The sequence below is a fragment of the Delphinus delphis genome, chromosome X, assembly GCF_949987515.2.
Source record: "Delphinus delphis chromosome X, mDelDel1.2, whole genome shotgun sequence".
In the NCBI taxonomy this organism is placed as follows: Eukaryota; Metazoa; Chordata; class Mammalia; order Artiodactyla; family Delphinidae; genus Delphinus; species Delphinus delphis.
Genome location: NC_082704.1, coordinates 17881468 through 17899063, shown reverse-complemented (window position 1 = coordinate 17899063; position 17596 = coordinate 17881468). Strand labels below are relative to the sequence as shown.

Sequence of the window (17596 nt, the reverse complement as noted above, 5' to 3'; positions counted from 1 at the left end):
CAGATCAGGTTAAACCATTTAGGAGACACAGTCCACATAGCAAGCCCATCCATCTCTTTCTTACCTTTCTAAGCATCTATTACTCCCTCCACATCTACACCTCACTCTGGAGCTTAGTAAAGCACAAGAGAAAGAATTCCGTTAAAAGCTTCATAATAAAATAGAGCTACTGCTTTATATCTCATTCTTTCTTTCAAAATCAAAGGTCAAAGGATGAAATACAGAGTACCAAGATCAGTGTTTCAAAAAAATTCCTAAAGAAATGTTAGTATGTGTTGTGCAAATAAAGGATTCAATGGTCAAATAAGTTTTGGGAACAACATATACAATATCACTTGCTTGGAGATTTATGATCTTTAAAGCATTTTTTAGCATGTTAAAAGCTCTGAAAAATCCTATCAAAAAATAAACAAAAAACTATTCATTTTGTAAGTGCAGCCATTTACTGAATTTCTTTTTCCAGGAACAATTTTAGAGTAGAACATCTATTTGACGTCTGATGGAACATGGGGGAAACTCTAGAATAGAAAGATTTTGCCAGAGTTTAACAGTGAGGTGACATACCAGGATAAAAAAATAAGCATGTTGCCATAACACAGGTGATCTTGAATGCATCTGGATATTCTATATTTATGATTTTTTCCAATTAACAACTATAAGTTGATTTCATGATTATCTAATGACTGGAACTGAAAGCAATGTTAGCACAAGTGCTGAATAAAATGGCCATGATAACGCATTCAATAATAAGGAAATGTAATGAGCTGATCAGTGAGGAGGCAAAACCTCATTACATAATCAGATTCAGTAAATTCATTGACTTCTGATTTTGGCAAATGTATGACTGCTCTTTCAAGCACTCAAGAATAGGCTCACTGTTATCAAGTTTTCAGCCCAAATAAAGGATGGTCTAATTGTGTCAGGAAAAGAACCAGCAAGCATAAAATGAAAATTCAAGGGAAAGGTGCAAGCACTAGTACTGATATTCCAGAAATTACAAAAGCAGAACTGGTAAAAGTCATCTAAGAAACAAGTTATAACCTAAACACTGTTCTTTGGCATAGTTCACATATCTAGAAATGTGTCATTGCTGTTTACTTTGTCACTGTCTGCTACAAGAGACCATCCTGGATCACTGATGACAACCACATGTCTTCTCATAATAAAAAGTGGGCTAGGGAATTCCCTGGAGGGCCACTGGTTAGGACTCTGCGCTTCCACTACAGGGGCCTCTGGTTTGATCCCTGGTCAGGGAACTGGGATCCACAAGCCGTGGAGCGCAGGGGTGGGGGGGGGAAGGTGGACTAGAAAGTGGAGATAAAGTTTGAAGAGAAAGAGGAAAACAGAAGATTGTGAATCCTCAATCTTATCTTCCTTAGTTCAAACTTATCCTTTTCCCTGCTCTTTAAAATCATTCCCATTCTCACCACTCTTAAACCCTTGAAATGTCCAATATAAATATTCCACTCATCTTTCCTCTTCCCCTCCACACTAGGCTCCTATTTGTACCTACCTTTCAGAATTTTCACTATCCATGAGCCTCATCATCACCAGGAAGCAGACAAGGAGAAGAAGTGGAAGTTTCACAAGTATTTCAGCATAAATTATGAATTAATGGTGTCATTTGGAACAACTTTGCTTTCCTTCTAGAACAAATCTAACCAATGTTCTAAGTTTATATATATAACCTTTTCACTAAGACAAAATGAACAAATAAGAACTGCTAAACCTCACCTGATGCTTCATGTAATGATTCATGTAGGGGGTTGCCATTCTACTAACTTTGAGGCAAAATGGACATAGCAAGTTCTTAGTATTTTCATGGGATGCTCTAAAATGAGTTTCTACATCAGAAAATGTTGATGATCTAAACTGGCAAACCTAGAAATATAAAGAAGATTTAATTTAACTTGAAAATTTGTAACCGATACGCAATTATATCAAAGTAGCCACAATAAGTCATTTGTTTAGAGTAACATGATGTAGTACTAATTCAGCTCTGCTGCCTATACAACCAAGGATCCTGATACTGCAAGTAATACAGATAATCTCTGAAGCAGAAAAGTTGTCTTTCAAAGTTTAGGGATATTCCTAAACATCAGTAGATTCCCTTCTTTTCAGATCTACTACCCCCCATCCCCATCCTGACTTGAATTTTCAAAGTCTGACACCTCTTGACCGATAAAGTTTTTCCTGTTACATCAAATGAGGATCCTCTTCTTTGGATTTTAAATAGCATCCAGGCTGTAACAGAGGCAATTTATCTTTATCTTGCTATCTTACTGGGGACCACTTGAAATTCTGGAAAAATACTGGCCCCAAAGCCTTTAGTTGAGTTCCCCGTAACTAACAGTATTTCCGATTTCTCTAACACGTCTATATTCTTCCCTACAGGGTTAAGAAAGTCAATATGTTTGTCTTTCTCCAGCAGGGCTTTTTGTTTGTCTAGCAGAGGGGTCAGCAAACTATGGCCCACAGGTCAAATCCAACCCACCACCCACACATACATGAGTTAAACCAAGAGTTTCAACTATTGAAGAGGGTCTTCATTTTAGTAATTCATTTTTATTTTAAAAAAAAATAACAATACTATTTCATGGCATGTGAAAATTAAACACCTAAATACACAATAAAATGTGTGTGTACCTGGCAAACATATGGCATTTCACCGGGTTTATGAGTGTCCTTCATATGTTGTAAAAGAGTATGTTCTGTTTCAAATGATAATTCACAGATTTTACAAATAGCTGAAAGTGGAAAAAAACACATTACATCATTTTAAGGATGTATAAATCAAAGATTCAGTTTGCACATCCATAACAACAGCAGCAACAAGTAATAATAATAATAGTGGTGATGGTGGTTCCAACAATTCTAGTGTGGTTAACTTTGTAACGCTGTTCTAAGGACTTTACTTAGTATTAGCTTGTTTCATTCTCATACCATCACTGAGAGCTGTACTGTTAATTTTTATCCCCATTTTTTCAGATGAGGAACCTGAGGCACAGAAAGATTAATTAAGTTGACTGACATCTCACAGCTGTATTAAGAGGCAGAGCTGGGATTTGAATCCAAGCTAACTCCAGACTCTGTGATTTTAACTATCACTGCAGTTACTTTTCTTATTAGAGTGTAAATGAAGACCATTAATTTTATATTTGCAAACCAGGGAATCTGAGTTTTGTAATTTACTTCCTACATACAATGCGTAAGTTATGCCAAGGAAGTTTCAATTTACAAGAGGGACTTCAATTTTAGTAAGTAATTTTATTGAAAAGTTTATACAAGTTAAAATATGCTTTCAACTTTGCCCCCAAATTACAAAATCTATTTCTTATTCTTATTTTTCCATCAGAATTCTTAAGGATTCCTCATAGGTTAGATAATCAAAATCATTAATGTTCAGGATTTTAATAAAATTGTGACTTACTAGAAAACTCATGGGGAGTGTGTGTGCTCTCAATGTGACACTGCAGCTGGAATGGTGTGGGATACTGACGGTAGCAGTGCTGGCAGGTGGTGTGGTTTTCCCAGCTCTCAGTGTTCTGCTTCTCAAGTTCCAAATGATGTTTCATGTGGTTCATAAACCTATAAATGATTGTGAACAGGTTCAAATACTTAAATTTATAACCAAAGACAAATCTCACAAATAAGTACTTGAACCTAAATGTTAAAAATGCAGTTGTATTACTCAAAGTAACACCTCTAAAGCCATATAGTCCTCTGGAAAAGTGTGCAATTCAAATGATCACTTTCATTAAGTGCATCAGTGAACATTCTTCTTTGCATCTTTGTTTTAAAATAATCCATTAATATAGTTAATACGAAATACTGCTAATTTGCTTCCTCACCATTATTTCAGATTAAAATTTTTTTGTAAAGAAAAACAGCAGGCTTCTTTTCCATACATGAAATACTATTTACATTTTAAAATAAAATACTTAAAGGAAACTCTACCACCAAGAGCAGCTACAGAATCATGAGAGAAATCTTTTGACGGCCTTGTGATATACAATAGCTTTCAGCTGCTTAAAAGACAAATTGTTAGTATTTTTATTTGTGTCTTGGTTTCTACATGCATGTAATAGCAATTTTAATACCTATAATTACAAGAATCTTTTATTTAATGATACAGGTTTACCGTTAGCACAAACAGTTCATTTTAACTCACAGACTGTGCCCTTTGTAGCACAGTCCATTTTTCAGTTCTACATTCTGCTATGTCAGATTCCCTAAAAGGCTTCTTATGAGAAGGAACTATGACCTTTAATGGCAGAGAGTACAATATAAACAGGCATATCTATTTCAAACGGCTTACTGAAATGTTTTACTGAATTTCAAAGTAAAGTTATTTAATCAAAATTACAATCTCAAGTCTGGGTCAAATATTAATAGCTAGTCACTATGAGTCCCTAAAGGAAATAATCTTGAAATGAAGTAATAATGTCAGCAACCTAGGCAGCACTTATTACAGAGGTTTTAACATTTATCTCTTCACACCTCCAAAACACCACTTATCTTTAGAGCTGCTTATGGTACACTTTGAAATATCTTTTTCCCCCTTTCATTTTAATATCATCTCTATTAAAATCTATTTAAAAATCCTAGTCTTGCCTAAATATTTACATATAAAGGTCATGAGCCATTAACCTTTCAGCTCACAACTTTAGTAAAATGTATTTGTATAAAATAATCTGTTAACTACCTATCTCTCAGTTATTACCCTGCCCCCATCAGCAGCTCACACCTCTTAAACCAGTAGATGGAGATGTGGAAAAAAGGAAACCCCTCACAAGGCTATTCTCAGAATAAAATAACCCTAACTGGTTTTGGTGACACTCGATGTAGGAAAAAATATACTACAATATGTTGACAGGGCTGAGAGGAGAAATCTTGAGCTATTAGGGTCTACCATCCCTTAAAACCACCACCTTTATCACATCAGATAATTATAATTTCTTTTTTTATGGTAGGAATAATTAAGATCTAGTCTCTTAGCAACTTCGAAGTTTATAACACAGTATTGTTGTCTATAACCATTATGCTGTGCATTAGATCTCCAGGACTTATTTATCTATAAAAAGTTCCAAGTTTGTGCCCCTAAATAACATATCCCCAATTCCCCCATCCCTGGTAACCACTGTTCTACTCTGTTTTTATGAGTCACAGAGTTTTTTGTGTTTTTTTTTGCGGTACGCGGGCCTCACACTGTTGTGGCCTCTCCTGTTGTGGAGCACAGGCTCCGGATGCACAGGCTCAACGGCCGTGGCTCACGGGCCCAGCCGCTCCGCGGCATGTGGGATCCTCCTGGACCGGGGCACGAACCTGTGTCCCCTGCATCGGCAGACGGACTCTCAACCACTGCGCCACCAGGGAAGTCCTGAGTCACAGAATTTTATCGTAACATTGTTTCAGTGTTACATAGCAAATAACAATTTCTCTTCTGTTAAGCTACTGGGACCATTAGCAATTGATGGCTGGTAGGGCTTGATAAAAGGAGGTAATGAAGTGTGAAAACTCATATGAATAATATAAGTGAAAGGTCTTTGAAAACTATAAAACGCTACCATAAATGTAGCATTCACAAGTGTTTTAGGCTTATATTACAGAGTATTTCAGTGTTTTTCTATGTACTTCATTTTGGACCCAAGAATTCACCAGGAAAAATAAATGCTGAGCTTAGAAATGACCTACCTATAGAATGTTTAAGAATGCTAGTTATAAATGATGGTTTTCAAGGGTAAATATTTTTAAAAGTTTATAAGCGTGTTATGTGTCACAATATAGGTACAGACATACATATGCATATATGTATCTGACCTAAGGGAAGTGCATTGATGTCTGCAATTTACTCTGGAAAGTATAAAAAACTCAGATGGATCTATGGATAAATAGATATGTAGTAATGCAAGTAGAGTAAAATATTAATGCTGGAATTGAGGTGGTAAATATATAGAGATGTTCACTGTAAAATTTTCTCAACTTTGCTGACTATTTGAAATTTTTTATAATAAAATATTGGAAAAGCAATGTCAGGCTATATAGCCAATTAAAAAATACCAATCAATATATCCCGTTACTTTGTTCTTGTTATATTTCACTTAGGATGATAGATATGTAATATGCCATATAACTCAAAGACTGCAAAGTATAAGCTCCTAAAATTTGAAGCATACATGTATAACTCCTCAGAATTCCATTGAGAATTGAATCTCTACTTTGAAAATCTGTTAAATTATAAAATCAAAGCAGACATGTTGCACAGAACTGGTACTTCTGGGCTTCCCTGGTGGCGCAGTGGTTAAGAATCTGCCTGTCAATGCAGGGGACACGGGTTCGAGCCCTGGTCCAGGAAGATCCCATATGCCACAGAGCAACTAAGCCCGTGTGCCCCAACTACTGAGCCTGCGCTCTAGAGCCCACGAGCCACAACTACAGAGCCCACGTGCCACAACCACTGAAGCCCGCGTGCCTAGAGCCAGTGCTCTGCAACAAGAGAAGCCACCGCAATGAGAAGCCCGTGCACCGCAACGAAGAGTAGACCCTGCTCGCCGCAACTAGAGAAAGCCCGCGTGCAGCAACAAAAACCCAACACAGCCAAAAATAAATAATAAATTAAAAAAAAAAAGAACTGGTACTTCTCTAGATGATCCAAAAAAATCACTTCTTCTGTAAGGAAAATGTACTAAAATTATAAATATGAACTGTAAAAGAGAACATTAAATAAAACAAACATGGAGGAGGTAGAATTGGATAAAGTGGTTCTTCTTGTGATAGGAAAAATAAGATTCAGAAGCAGTTAAAATTTTAATAAAAATATCTCACGGAAATTCCTAGTTCAATGATAAATACAGAGAAAAGAACGATTTTCCCCTAGCTTAAAATAAATTTTGTCCTTTCTTAAGCTATCTGAAAGAAATACAACTAAAGTGGATCCAAGTGTCAAACTCCTAAAAATACAAGAAAAGATAAAAGCTTTTCAACATGAAAATCTGCCTTTATTCTTAGTAGAAAGTTAAAATTGCTTATCTAGGATGGCACAGAAAAAGAAATACAATATTTACATCTGTAGCATCCCAATTTTCAAATAGAAATAAGTATTTACATACCTAAGATTATTTTTAAGAACTTTCAAGCAACTGAAGCATTTAAATGTTGTATAAGTCTTCTCTTCCTCATCAACAGCTCCTTCATGTCTTCCATAGTAAAAGTCACTAACTAACATAATCAATTTTCCTTTCTCTGCACCAGTCTCATTTTTATCTTCAGTACTGGAAAGTTCCACTTTAATCATTCCCAAAAATGCATTTACCATGTCTGGACAACAACGCTGAAAGAGAAAAAAATATATAAGCCTTATTTATATTTCTTTAAAAAATTAGACACCAAAAAATGATTCTGTGTTTATAACTAGGGCCAGCTCATGTGGAAAGACAGTCTCACATAGTTTTAATCACAAAGAATAAATAAAAGCTACATTTTAGAAAAAGTCTGTCACTTTCTCCAGGTGCAGAAGTATATATAACATGCTATGATTTGTGTATATTAATAGATGGAAAATAAGAACATTCATGTGTGCTGGTATACGCAGGAAGAAAATCAAAGAGGATACAAAACAAGTTAATAAAAAATGATTCCTTTGTGAGTTGTATTGAAAACTAGGCAAACAGGAGTCGGGGTGAGATTTTTTCACTGTATTCCTTCTTATACTTTTTGAATCATGTGACTATAATTACCCCAAAATTAAATAAACTAAAGATAACTAACAAACTCATTCCTTTCTTTTCTCTATCTATGATGCAAAACATAAAAACATCACTTGATTGTGTATCTCTACACAATATTACATAAATAGGAAACCTGAAAGCATTGTAGAAGTTACTTCTTACTTTTAAAACCAAAGCCCAAAGTCCAGTTAACAGAAGTCACACTCAGGGAGACGGAAATAGTGATAGATCAAATACAGTTTTGCCCAAGAATAAAGAGACTGTAATTGGAATTCCAGGATGCTCCTTTTCTTTCTACATTTTTTTGTAAAATGCTGAATTTCAATGAAAAAATTGCCAATCTTTGAAATAGTGAGCAATAACTTTTACTAAATAGTTTTCTTTACCTTGTATTCTTCTCATCCCTTCTTTTCTGCATATATCCTACACTACCTTTTTTCTTGCCTCCTTCCCCCCTTCCTGCCATTTATACTAGGCATACAAAAAGAATATGGACTATCTTTCCACAGACACAAAGGACACTGTAGTATCTACTAAAATATTTTAAAATATTTTCATTAGTACTTTGAAAATTACCTAAAACCTAATTACAAGAGCTTCTTACACCAATATAAATCTAGAATTAATTTATAACAACTACACATACTATATTCTGGATTGAGTTAAAACTATCATTTCATATGAAATGCTCCACCATTAGGAGTTTATGTCTAAGTGCTAAAAATTAAAATGCAAGGCTAAGATTTTCATTGAGTAATGTGACATGCATATATCACCATGGACAAAAAATAACATAAAAAAAGAAATTAAGTTACATGAAAGATTAAGCACCTAATAAAATGCCTGCTTTACAAGAAGTTTGAAGAATGGCATGACCTAGTCAATAAAATATCCTGATTAATATATTATTTCATTAAAAATTAAAATATAATATGTAGTGTTTGTAAACTTAATTTTAATAATTTAATGATTGGGAAGGATTTTAAAATCTCTTATAAAGTTAATCATTATGAGTATCAATTTTTACTTAAGTTATATGAAAATACCAATGAGAAGATTTCTTATCTAAATATCTGGATAAACTAGCATTTACTATATATCAATCCTTAATATTTTAATATTAATATTTTCAGAGATTTGTGAATATTTTTAAAAATCAAATTTTGAAAAAGTTTTACCTTCATGTGAAATTTCAAAGGATCCAAAAGATTGAACTGAACATTGCACTTTGGACAAGATCTTACAAGAGGTGTTGCAGTTTTATGGAGAGTTGGTGAGGTATTTGTACCTAAAATAAATTAAGGAGTTTTATGAGTCAAATTCTCCTTTTTTAACCTTAAACCCAACCAGTAATAACAGTTTTAAACTTCATCACAATTTCTGAAATTTATGTATAAATAATACCATTTCTTTTTTATACACCAGATTCATATTTACCTTTCGATAGCAAGACAGGGGAGGATGTCACTGAAGGAGTGTTCATTAAAGACAATGAAGCACAAGGACTTATGTCAGAAACTCCTTCGGTGATCTTTGGCTTTTTTGGACTAACAACGTTTTGTTGAGAAAGAGAACAATATTCCATTATTATAGGCGGAGACTCTTCTAGATCTACAATGATTAAAATAGTGGGAAAGATATTTGAAATTGCTTTAGTATAGAATATTGTTTACAAATGCTACTGAAATGGCCTTACATTTAAAATTCAGTAAGAATACTTTGGAGATAAAGGTAATATAATTGAATTACCATATCATACAACTGACAATAAAGAATGACCAAAATTTATATGATCAATAGGTAGAAAGAAACCGCACAAATAACCATTATGGACAACACAGTTTGAACAATTCATGAAATAAACTTTTTATGCAAGAAAATTCTAAAGATGCTTTCAAATTAATATATAAATAGGTATCATGAAAGAAGTTGGACCAAAAAAACCCAAGCCACCCCCCCACCAAAAAAAAGGCAGAAGAGAGAATACTCTAAAAGCTCAGTTCCAAAAAATGAATTTCTCTTCAGATGCTTCAATGCATTTGAGCTTGTAAACAAAAACAATTTATATTCTAATCTAAAAACTTAGAGAAACTCCTTAAGATACTTGAAAAAAAGTCCTAAGATATCTAATGGAAAACCAAGTTGGTTCTTTTCCCACTTAACAACCTGATGGGTAGTTTAAATTATCTATTTAATTCCTACATGCAAAGTAGAAACAACTAATCTTAAATATCTTGAATGACAATACCTCACTTATTCATATGAAAAGGTTTGGAGTTAGTATGATGGCTTTCAAACTATGTTCCCCTGAGCCTAATGGTTCTGTTTTAGGGAATTCAGTGGGCATGTCAGACAGAGAAATTCTCATTTTACTTTAAAAAAAAAATGAGACTTTTACATAAAATTCTGTTTGAATAGAGATTTCATTGCTGAAAATAGTTTTGAGTTTGAAAACCATCACTTAAAGGCTAAAGAATTATGCAATTCAGGGTATTTGCAAGAGAAGTGGGGCTATTTAGGCTATAACCAGACCCAGAAAAAGTCCCTTTTGAAAATAACACACAATTGGACTTTGTGATAAAGATTCTAAAACTGCACATGTTTTAATGCTCCCAACTGTATACTAATAGGAGAAGCAGAATAGGTATATGCCAGGAAAATAAGAGTATTACACCAGTGGGCTCCTCTGTCATATCTGCGTTTCATTCTTTGAGATAACACAGAAATGATTTTTTTCCATCTTCAAGCACATGATTACTGACAGCTATATTGCAGACACTTAGGACTGATTTCTGTGTAATCACACCAACATTCTTCTCAGTTGCTTAGGTTCACTGAACAACCAATGAGTGCTGGTATTTTGGACTAGGCAACTAGTTATCTAATAGGCTGTTTTATATATAATTTTTAAAGCATGCATAAATCTCCAAGTTAAATAAAATCACTCTGAGCTCAATAGTTTTAAATTCTGATTCTTCAACTTATTTATCTGTGTTGCCTTTGGCTTGTGCTGTTCGCTATCCTCAACAGTGCCAATAAAAATCCCATTCTCCTTCTTTAAAATCAAGTTCAAATCCAGCCATCTCCAATATCCTATGATCATCCTAGACAGGAGTCCATTAATCATGCTTCTGAATATATAGTCCATATTACTATTCATAATTATCATGCTAACAATGTTTATTGTCAAGTCTTTCAATGCTTTAATGAATTTTTCACTTCTCACTTATCTCATTTGAGCCTCAAAAAAGCCCTGAGATAAACAGAGCAAGAATCAAAATTATATAGCTAAATGGCTGATTTCAGGTCTAGAAAATGAATGCATTATGTGAGAAAAATAAAAATATCTATTTTAATAATATGAGAAAATTGAGGTGTAAAGAGGTTAGGTGATTTAATAAAGGCTACAAAAATATTTAGAATAGAGGCTCAAGCCTATATCTTCCTAATCAACTATAAACCTATTTACCATTAGGGCAAAGTTCCACTCTTTGCAGTATAACAACTTAGAGAGAGAGGGAGAGTGGAAGCTTCAAGAATTCACAGATTTTTTTCTATGAATAAAGACTGTGTGCATTATAAAATCAGACTTCAGACATCTATTTCATCTTATTTATTTTGGTTCTTGGTTATTTTACTCACTAGATAAGTGGCACCTAGATAAGTGATTATCAAACCAAATATTATCAAGGGAAAATGTTTTTGGCGCACATATTACTATAAATTTCTTTCTATTTTGGTTTTGTAAATATATACTAATTTGTGAGTAAACAATTTAAATATTCACAAAAATTTTTGTGTACCTTTCTCCAGTTAGTGAAATACATCAAATTTGCTAACATAGAAACAATAATTGCTTTGATAACAGGGAATTTTTCAACTAGATAAAACTTCATGGCATACTATTTCAGGTTAATGAAGAACTTTGTTATGGTATACAATCAAAGAACTATAATTCTTCTTTAACTGGAAATTTTCATTATTCCTTCAATGGATATTTACTGAGTAGTTACTATGTGCAAATCACTTATTTCTTTAGTATTGCCATTTTATACTACTACCCTATAACCATATTTAACTATCACATCTACAACATTAATTTTGATAGAAAGACTCTAGCCTATTAAGAAATCAACTATAACCATGCATTTTTTCTCATACTAATTACCAAGTAATTAATACTTTTTTTTTAAACCATAGTATTAGGGTATCAGGGGACTTCCCTGACTCACAGAAATTATATTAAGATTTTTCAGTGCATGGCTGGCTCCAAGTGAGAATGAGCTCAAAGAATATGTTAGTCAACTTAATAAAAAGAAATAAAATATTCTATCATTAAATACGATTTTATATAAAATCACCCAAGAAAGACATTCAGGAATGATTAGCTTCCATTTTACAATATATGAAAAACATAGCATGAAGATACAGGCTTCAAAATAGAAATCCATCGTATATATATATTCATCAAGTCTCTTTTTATTATATTTATAAAAACTGCCAAACCAAACCTATATAAACTGTTGTTCCATGTTTGCGTAGTGGTGTTGAATCCTGGGTCAAGTCTAACACCAGATCTGAAGAATCATCCGATTCATCTTGTGATGAAGTCTTTATAAAATCCTGTAATAAGTTATAATTATTTTGTTTTACAAAGTTTTATAAAGGTAAATTTAACTGTATGTCAATACTATAAAGATAACCTTAATGATTCAATTACTAATAAGTTATAAAACACAAAGATATTTATTACTTGCTGTCAAAATCAGCATCTACTAGGTAAAGGGTACATGAGAACTCTCTGGATTATTTTTGTAATTTTTCTGAAAATCTAAAGTTAGTTTTAAATAAACAGTTAACATTTAAAAATAATGATAATATTACTAGCAAAGTAGAGGTTATATTTTGGTACAACTTTTCTGCAAGAAAATTTTGGGAGTATCTATCAAGGGCTTTAAAAAGTTCATATCCTTTGATCCAATTATTCTAAATAGTCCATTTCCAAGACTTTATGCTAAGGAAATGAAAATATTTAATGGAGAATTATTTATAATAGCAAAAATTAAAAACCTGTATGTCCAACAATGGTGGAAAGGTTAAATAAATTAAATAATAGACTATCATGCAACATTTTTTCAGAAACAGCCAATGACAAAGAAATGTTTCTAATATAAAGTTCAGTGGAAAAAAGAGGACCAGACACCTGTGTATAAAATATAGTCCTGATTGATGTACTCTATATACCACACTAACCATCTGCAGAAAACAAAATTCTCTTCCGTTTCTTTTCAACCCCTGTCCCGCTCTGCACCAAACCCCATACATATTACCTTTATCATGGGAATATAAGGATCCTGCTTGCGTGTTTTGTGCTTACAAGTTGAGAGAGACAATCATGTATTAAGAATTTTACTTTGCTACTAAGTTTTCTGTTGACAGAGACTTGTTATGGAGACAGATATTGAAGTGACACAAACCATTCTATTCCTAGAATTTGAGGCATAACAGGCAGATTTCTGCATTTGAGCTTTACCATGTATTATATAAAATCAATAATAGCTATATGACTTAATTGTAACCAAGCACAATCTAACTACAAGGTAAATATTTGCACTTAAAAATGGAAAATATTTACTAGCAATTCCCAAAATAGTTCTTTAACAGAAGTTCCTCCAAACAAACTTAACACTTTACTTTAAATCCTTTCCTAGGTGATAACTCTGGTCAATTAAGTACCACCGTTTCAGAAAGCAGATATATTATTAAACAAATAACTTGTTAAAATAATTCTCCAATTGGGATTTTTTAATATCTCATAAAGTAGTTCAGAAAGATACCAAATACAATGGTAAGGTACAAAAGGTGATAGACTAGGATTCGGAAGACTTGTCCATTTATTTAACTATGGAACCTTGGGTAAGTCACTTATGAGATTCAAGTTATTCCTTTGCAACTGAAATAGTAGCCACCAATTATTGTCTGTTTAAAATGTACTTGCCTCTTTCACAGTACACATGGTCCCAGACTTTCGATGGTTCGACTTACGATTTTCCATATTACGATGTTGTGAAAGCGATACACATTCGGCAGAAACCATACTTCGAATTTTGATCTTTTCTCAGGCTAGTGATATGTGGTTTGATACTGGGCAGTGGCAGCAAGCCACAGCTCCCAGTCAGCCACGTGATCACGAGGGTAAGCAATCAATATACTTACAACCATTCTGTTTTTCACTTTCAGTACAGTATTCAATAAATTACATGAGATATTCAACATGTTATTATAACATAGGCTTTGTATTAGATGATTTTGCCCAACTACAGGCTAATGTAAGTGTTCTGAGCATGTTTAACATAGGCTAGGCTAAGTTATGATGCTTGGTAGGTTAAGTGTATTAAATGCATTTTTTTTTTTTTTTTTTTTGGCGGTATGTGGGCCTCTCACTGTTGTGGCCTCTCTGGTTGCGGAGCACAGGCTCCAGATGCGCAGGCTCAACAGCCGTGACTCACGGGCCCAGCCGCTCTGCGGCATGTGGGATCTTCCCGGACCGGGGCACGAACCTGTGTCCCCTGCATCGGCAGGCGGACTCTCAACCACTGCGCCACCAGGGAAGCCCCCAAATGCATTTTTAACTCAGGATATTTTCAACTTACGATGTGTTTATCAGGATGTAACCCCATCAAAGAAGTCAAAGAAGATCTGTACTACATGTATTCTGTTAAGAAGTTGTCACAGCAGTACTAATGAAGACCTAATACGATCTCCCATTTTATAAACAGGTAAGCTAAAGTTAAGTATGGTTAACTAAGGTTCCCAGTACAACCCAGCTTGTTACTGATGATGAAGCTGGAATTAGAACAAAGGTCGGCCTTATTACGAAGCCTGTGCCTTAAGCTATATCAGACTTACTTTAAAATGGATAATAATAATTATGTCCCTGCCTGCTGAAAAGAGTTATTGAGGTTAAAGAGAATGAAAAAGTTTAAGAATTTCAGAGAAAATTCCCTAACATAGGATTCTCAATTCATTTGAGAATATATGTCATCCTCAACTGTGGCTGCATAACAGAATCACCTGGAGATTTTTCTGTTTTAATCTATTATGCCCAGGTCTCACCCAAGACCAACTGACAAAAATCTCTATTTTTAAAAAACTCCCTAGGATTGGGAACCTGATTGAGTAACTTTGATGAAACAACCATGCCCACAGAAACAAAAAATTCTGAGTTTGGATGAGCTCTAGTTTCTAACTTTTCTAACACGAAAGATATCCCTCCTCCTTATTATTCTTCTTCCCTGGGTCCAACATAGAAATGATTTTCATCTATCTGTATTTAAATAATGATGTTTCCTTTATTGTTTTTCCTTTTTCCCCCCCTTTTTTTTGGCCTCACCACATGGCTTGTGGGATCTTAGTTCCCCGACCAGGGATTGAACCCAGGCCCACTGCAGTGAAAGCGCCGAGTCCTAACCACTGGACTGCCAGGGAATTCCCTGGTTTGTTTTTCCTAAATGCCAGACAGCTTATTACAGTATGAGGAAACCACTGAGTTAATCTGATTCCAGCTAAAATCAAATAATTTTTGCATTTCTTGTAGCCTGCAATTATCAGGTACACCTATTAAGTTTATAAAAACATTAAGAACAGCCTGTGGATACTTAGAGAATCCAAGTTTGAGAGCCAGCGGTCTGGGTAAAGGTTGTCATTTTAGAAATGAAGAAAGTGAGGCCCACAGAGGTTGTGAAAATGCTCTACTTAGGAACAAAGACAGAATCAGCATTCAAGTCTCATTTTCAATCCAGGTTTCTTGGACCATTAGTCCAGGGCTATGATTGATAATAATCTCGGAATACAGATATAGGTTTACCAAAATTGAATTTTTTGCTTGAAAGCTCAAATTTTATCATTGGCAAGAATAGTATCAGTTTTCTTCCATGATAGGCATGCTTTGTATATTTCTGAGTACTGAAAAACTGTGTGTGGCAGATAGACTCTAAAGGTGGCCCCCATAACTTCCTCCTGATATTAAGACTTGTATAATCTCCCCTTGAGTGTGGGCGGGACCTGTGATTGCTTCTAACCAAGAGAATATGGCAAAAGTGACGGGATGTACATGATTATGTTACATAGGCCATCTTTCCCTTGCTGGCTTTGAGGAAGCAAGCAAGTCATGTTAGGAAGGCCTACACAGCAAGGAACTGAGGACGGTCTCCAGCTGACAGCAACAAGAACTGACACCTTCAGTCTGACAACCCACAAAGAACTGGATACTGCCAACAACAATGTGAGCTTGGGAGCAGTATTAACTGATACTGCAGCTCTGCCTGACACCTTGATTGCAGCCTGGCCCAGCAGAGGACCCAGTTAAGCCATACCCTGACTCCAGACTCATAGAAACCATGAAATAGTAAGTATATATTGCTTTAAGCTTCTAAGTTTGTGGTACTATTGTTAAGCAGCAATAAATAATTACTCCATGGTGCTTTATCAGTCATCAAGTAAGAATGGTATTCTATTTAAAAAAAAAACAGCTAGTTCAGCTTGCAATTCAATCTCACAAGTGCTTTTCCTCAAGAAAAACTCTATACTGCAGATAGAGAAATGCTTTATGATGCATACTACCCATTTCGTCACACAGAATATTTAAAAAGAAGTGTATTCAAGGGTTGAAAGTTAATAAAATTAGAAACAATTTATTATTTCCTCAAGAATATTCTTAAGTGAAAGTGAAATTTTTCTACTGTGAGTGCTTGGTGGCCACCGATACAAAAACTACTAGTAGGGTTGGGTGGCACTGCCTTGACTCATATTAAGGCACCAGCAGTTTCACCCTCCATTGCCTTTGTACCACTAGTGCAAATGTTAACAGAGTGAAAAGGGCAAATGTCTTAGTGTTAGTATGACAATGGTTTTGACCTCACAGACTACTGAGAGTCTCAGGGAACCCCAATGGTCTGTGAAATACACCACTGCTCCAAGGCAATGCTTCTATTTTTAAAAGCACATACTTAAATGTATGTATGATGTGTGTATGTGCATATTTTAAAAACTCTGGGCTAACCTGGATTGAAATCCCAGATCCATCATTACCAGCTGTGTGGCCTTGAGTGAATCATTTAGACTCTCTGAGCCTCAGTTTCCTCAACTATAAAATGGGGGAAATAACTGCGCTTACCTCATAAGAAAGTCATAAGAATTAAAAGAGATTAAGTCATGTCAGCATCTAGCATCTAGAACTAAGCATCTAGAACTAAGACTTACCCATGTTGACAGACTAACAAATGTTAAATATTACCATTATATATTATTTCTGTTAAAAGTTTTAAAAACTAAACTATGAAAGTATGTTTTCAAAATAAACAGCAATAATGACCTTGGAAAAATCTTCCCAATTAAGAATGCCTGGTTTAAGGGCTTCCCTGGTGGCGCAGTGGTTGAGAATCCGCTTGCCGATGCAGGGGACACGGGTTCATGCCCCGGTCCGGGAAGATCCCACGTGCCGCGGAGCGGCTGGGCCCGTGAGCCATGGCCGCTGAGCCTGCGCGTCCAGAGCCTGTACCCCACAACGGGAAAGGCCACAACAGTGAGAGGCCCGTGTACCGCAAAAAAAAAAAAAAAAAAGAATGCCTGGTTCAGTTTACTGTCTTAAGAATTTTGCCATTATGCAATTTTCATTACTGATTATACTTTTTTACTCACCTTTCGATAGCATAGTTTTCAATATTACACCTATTTAATTTAAGCATATTACCTGATTTATTGACAGGTTGGATAGTTAGTTCCTGCAGCTATTATTTTGGGTATTGGCTAAGCCATCATAAAGATGGTGACATTTTCTTTTTTTATACTCTAATAAAGATGTTAAAAAA

At 34.7% G+C, this 17596-nt stretch overlaps 1 protein-coding gene across 2 annotated transcripts in view; it reads right to left on the bottom strand.

The window, feature by feature from the left end:
* Window positions 1-12401, bottom strand: part of ZNF280C (zinc finger protein 280C) — a 30877-nt gene extending 18476 nt beyond the window's left edge. Inside the window, exons 1-7 of one of the 2 annotated variants that reach the window (XM_060002623.2) lie at window positions 12239-12401; window positions 9165-9338; window positions 8906-9015; window positions 7110-7330; window positions 3431-3588; window positions 2647-2747; window positions 1735-1881 (exon numbers count right to left, since the gene is read on the bottom strand). In XM_060002623.2, the coding sequence (XP_059858606.2) occupies window positions 1735-1881; window positions 2647-2747; window positions 3431-3588; window positions 7110-7330; window positions 8906-9015; window positions 9165-9312 (885 nt within the window). In that variant the 5' untranslated portion in view covers window positions 9313-9338; window positions 12239-12401. Of the gene's footprint in view, window positions 1-1734; window positions 1994-2646; window positions 2748-3430; window positions 3589-7109; window positions 7331-8905; window positions 9016-9164; window positions 9339-12238 lie in introns of those variants that run through there. The other variant, XM_069540368.1, reaches the window with a different exon arrangement.
* Window positions 12402-17596: the final 5195 nt, after the last annotated feature.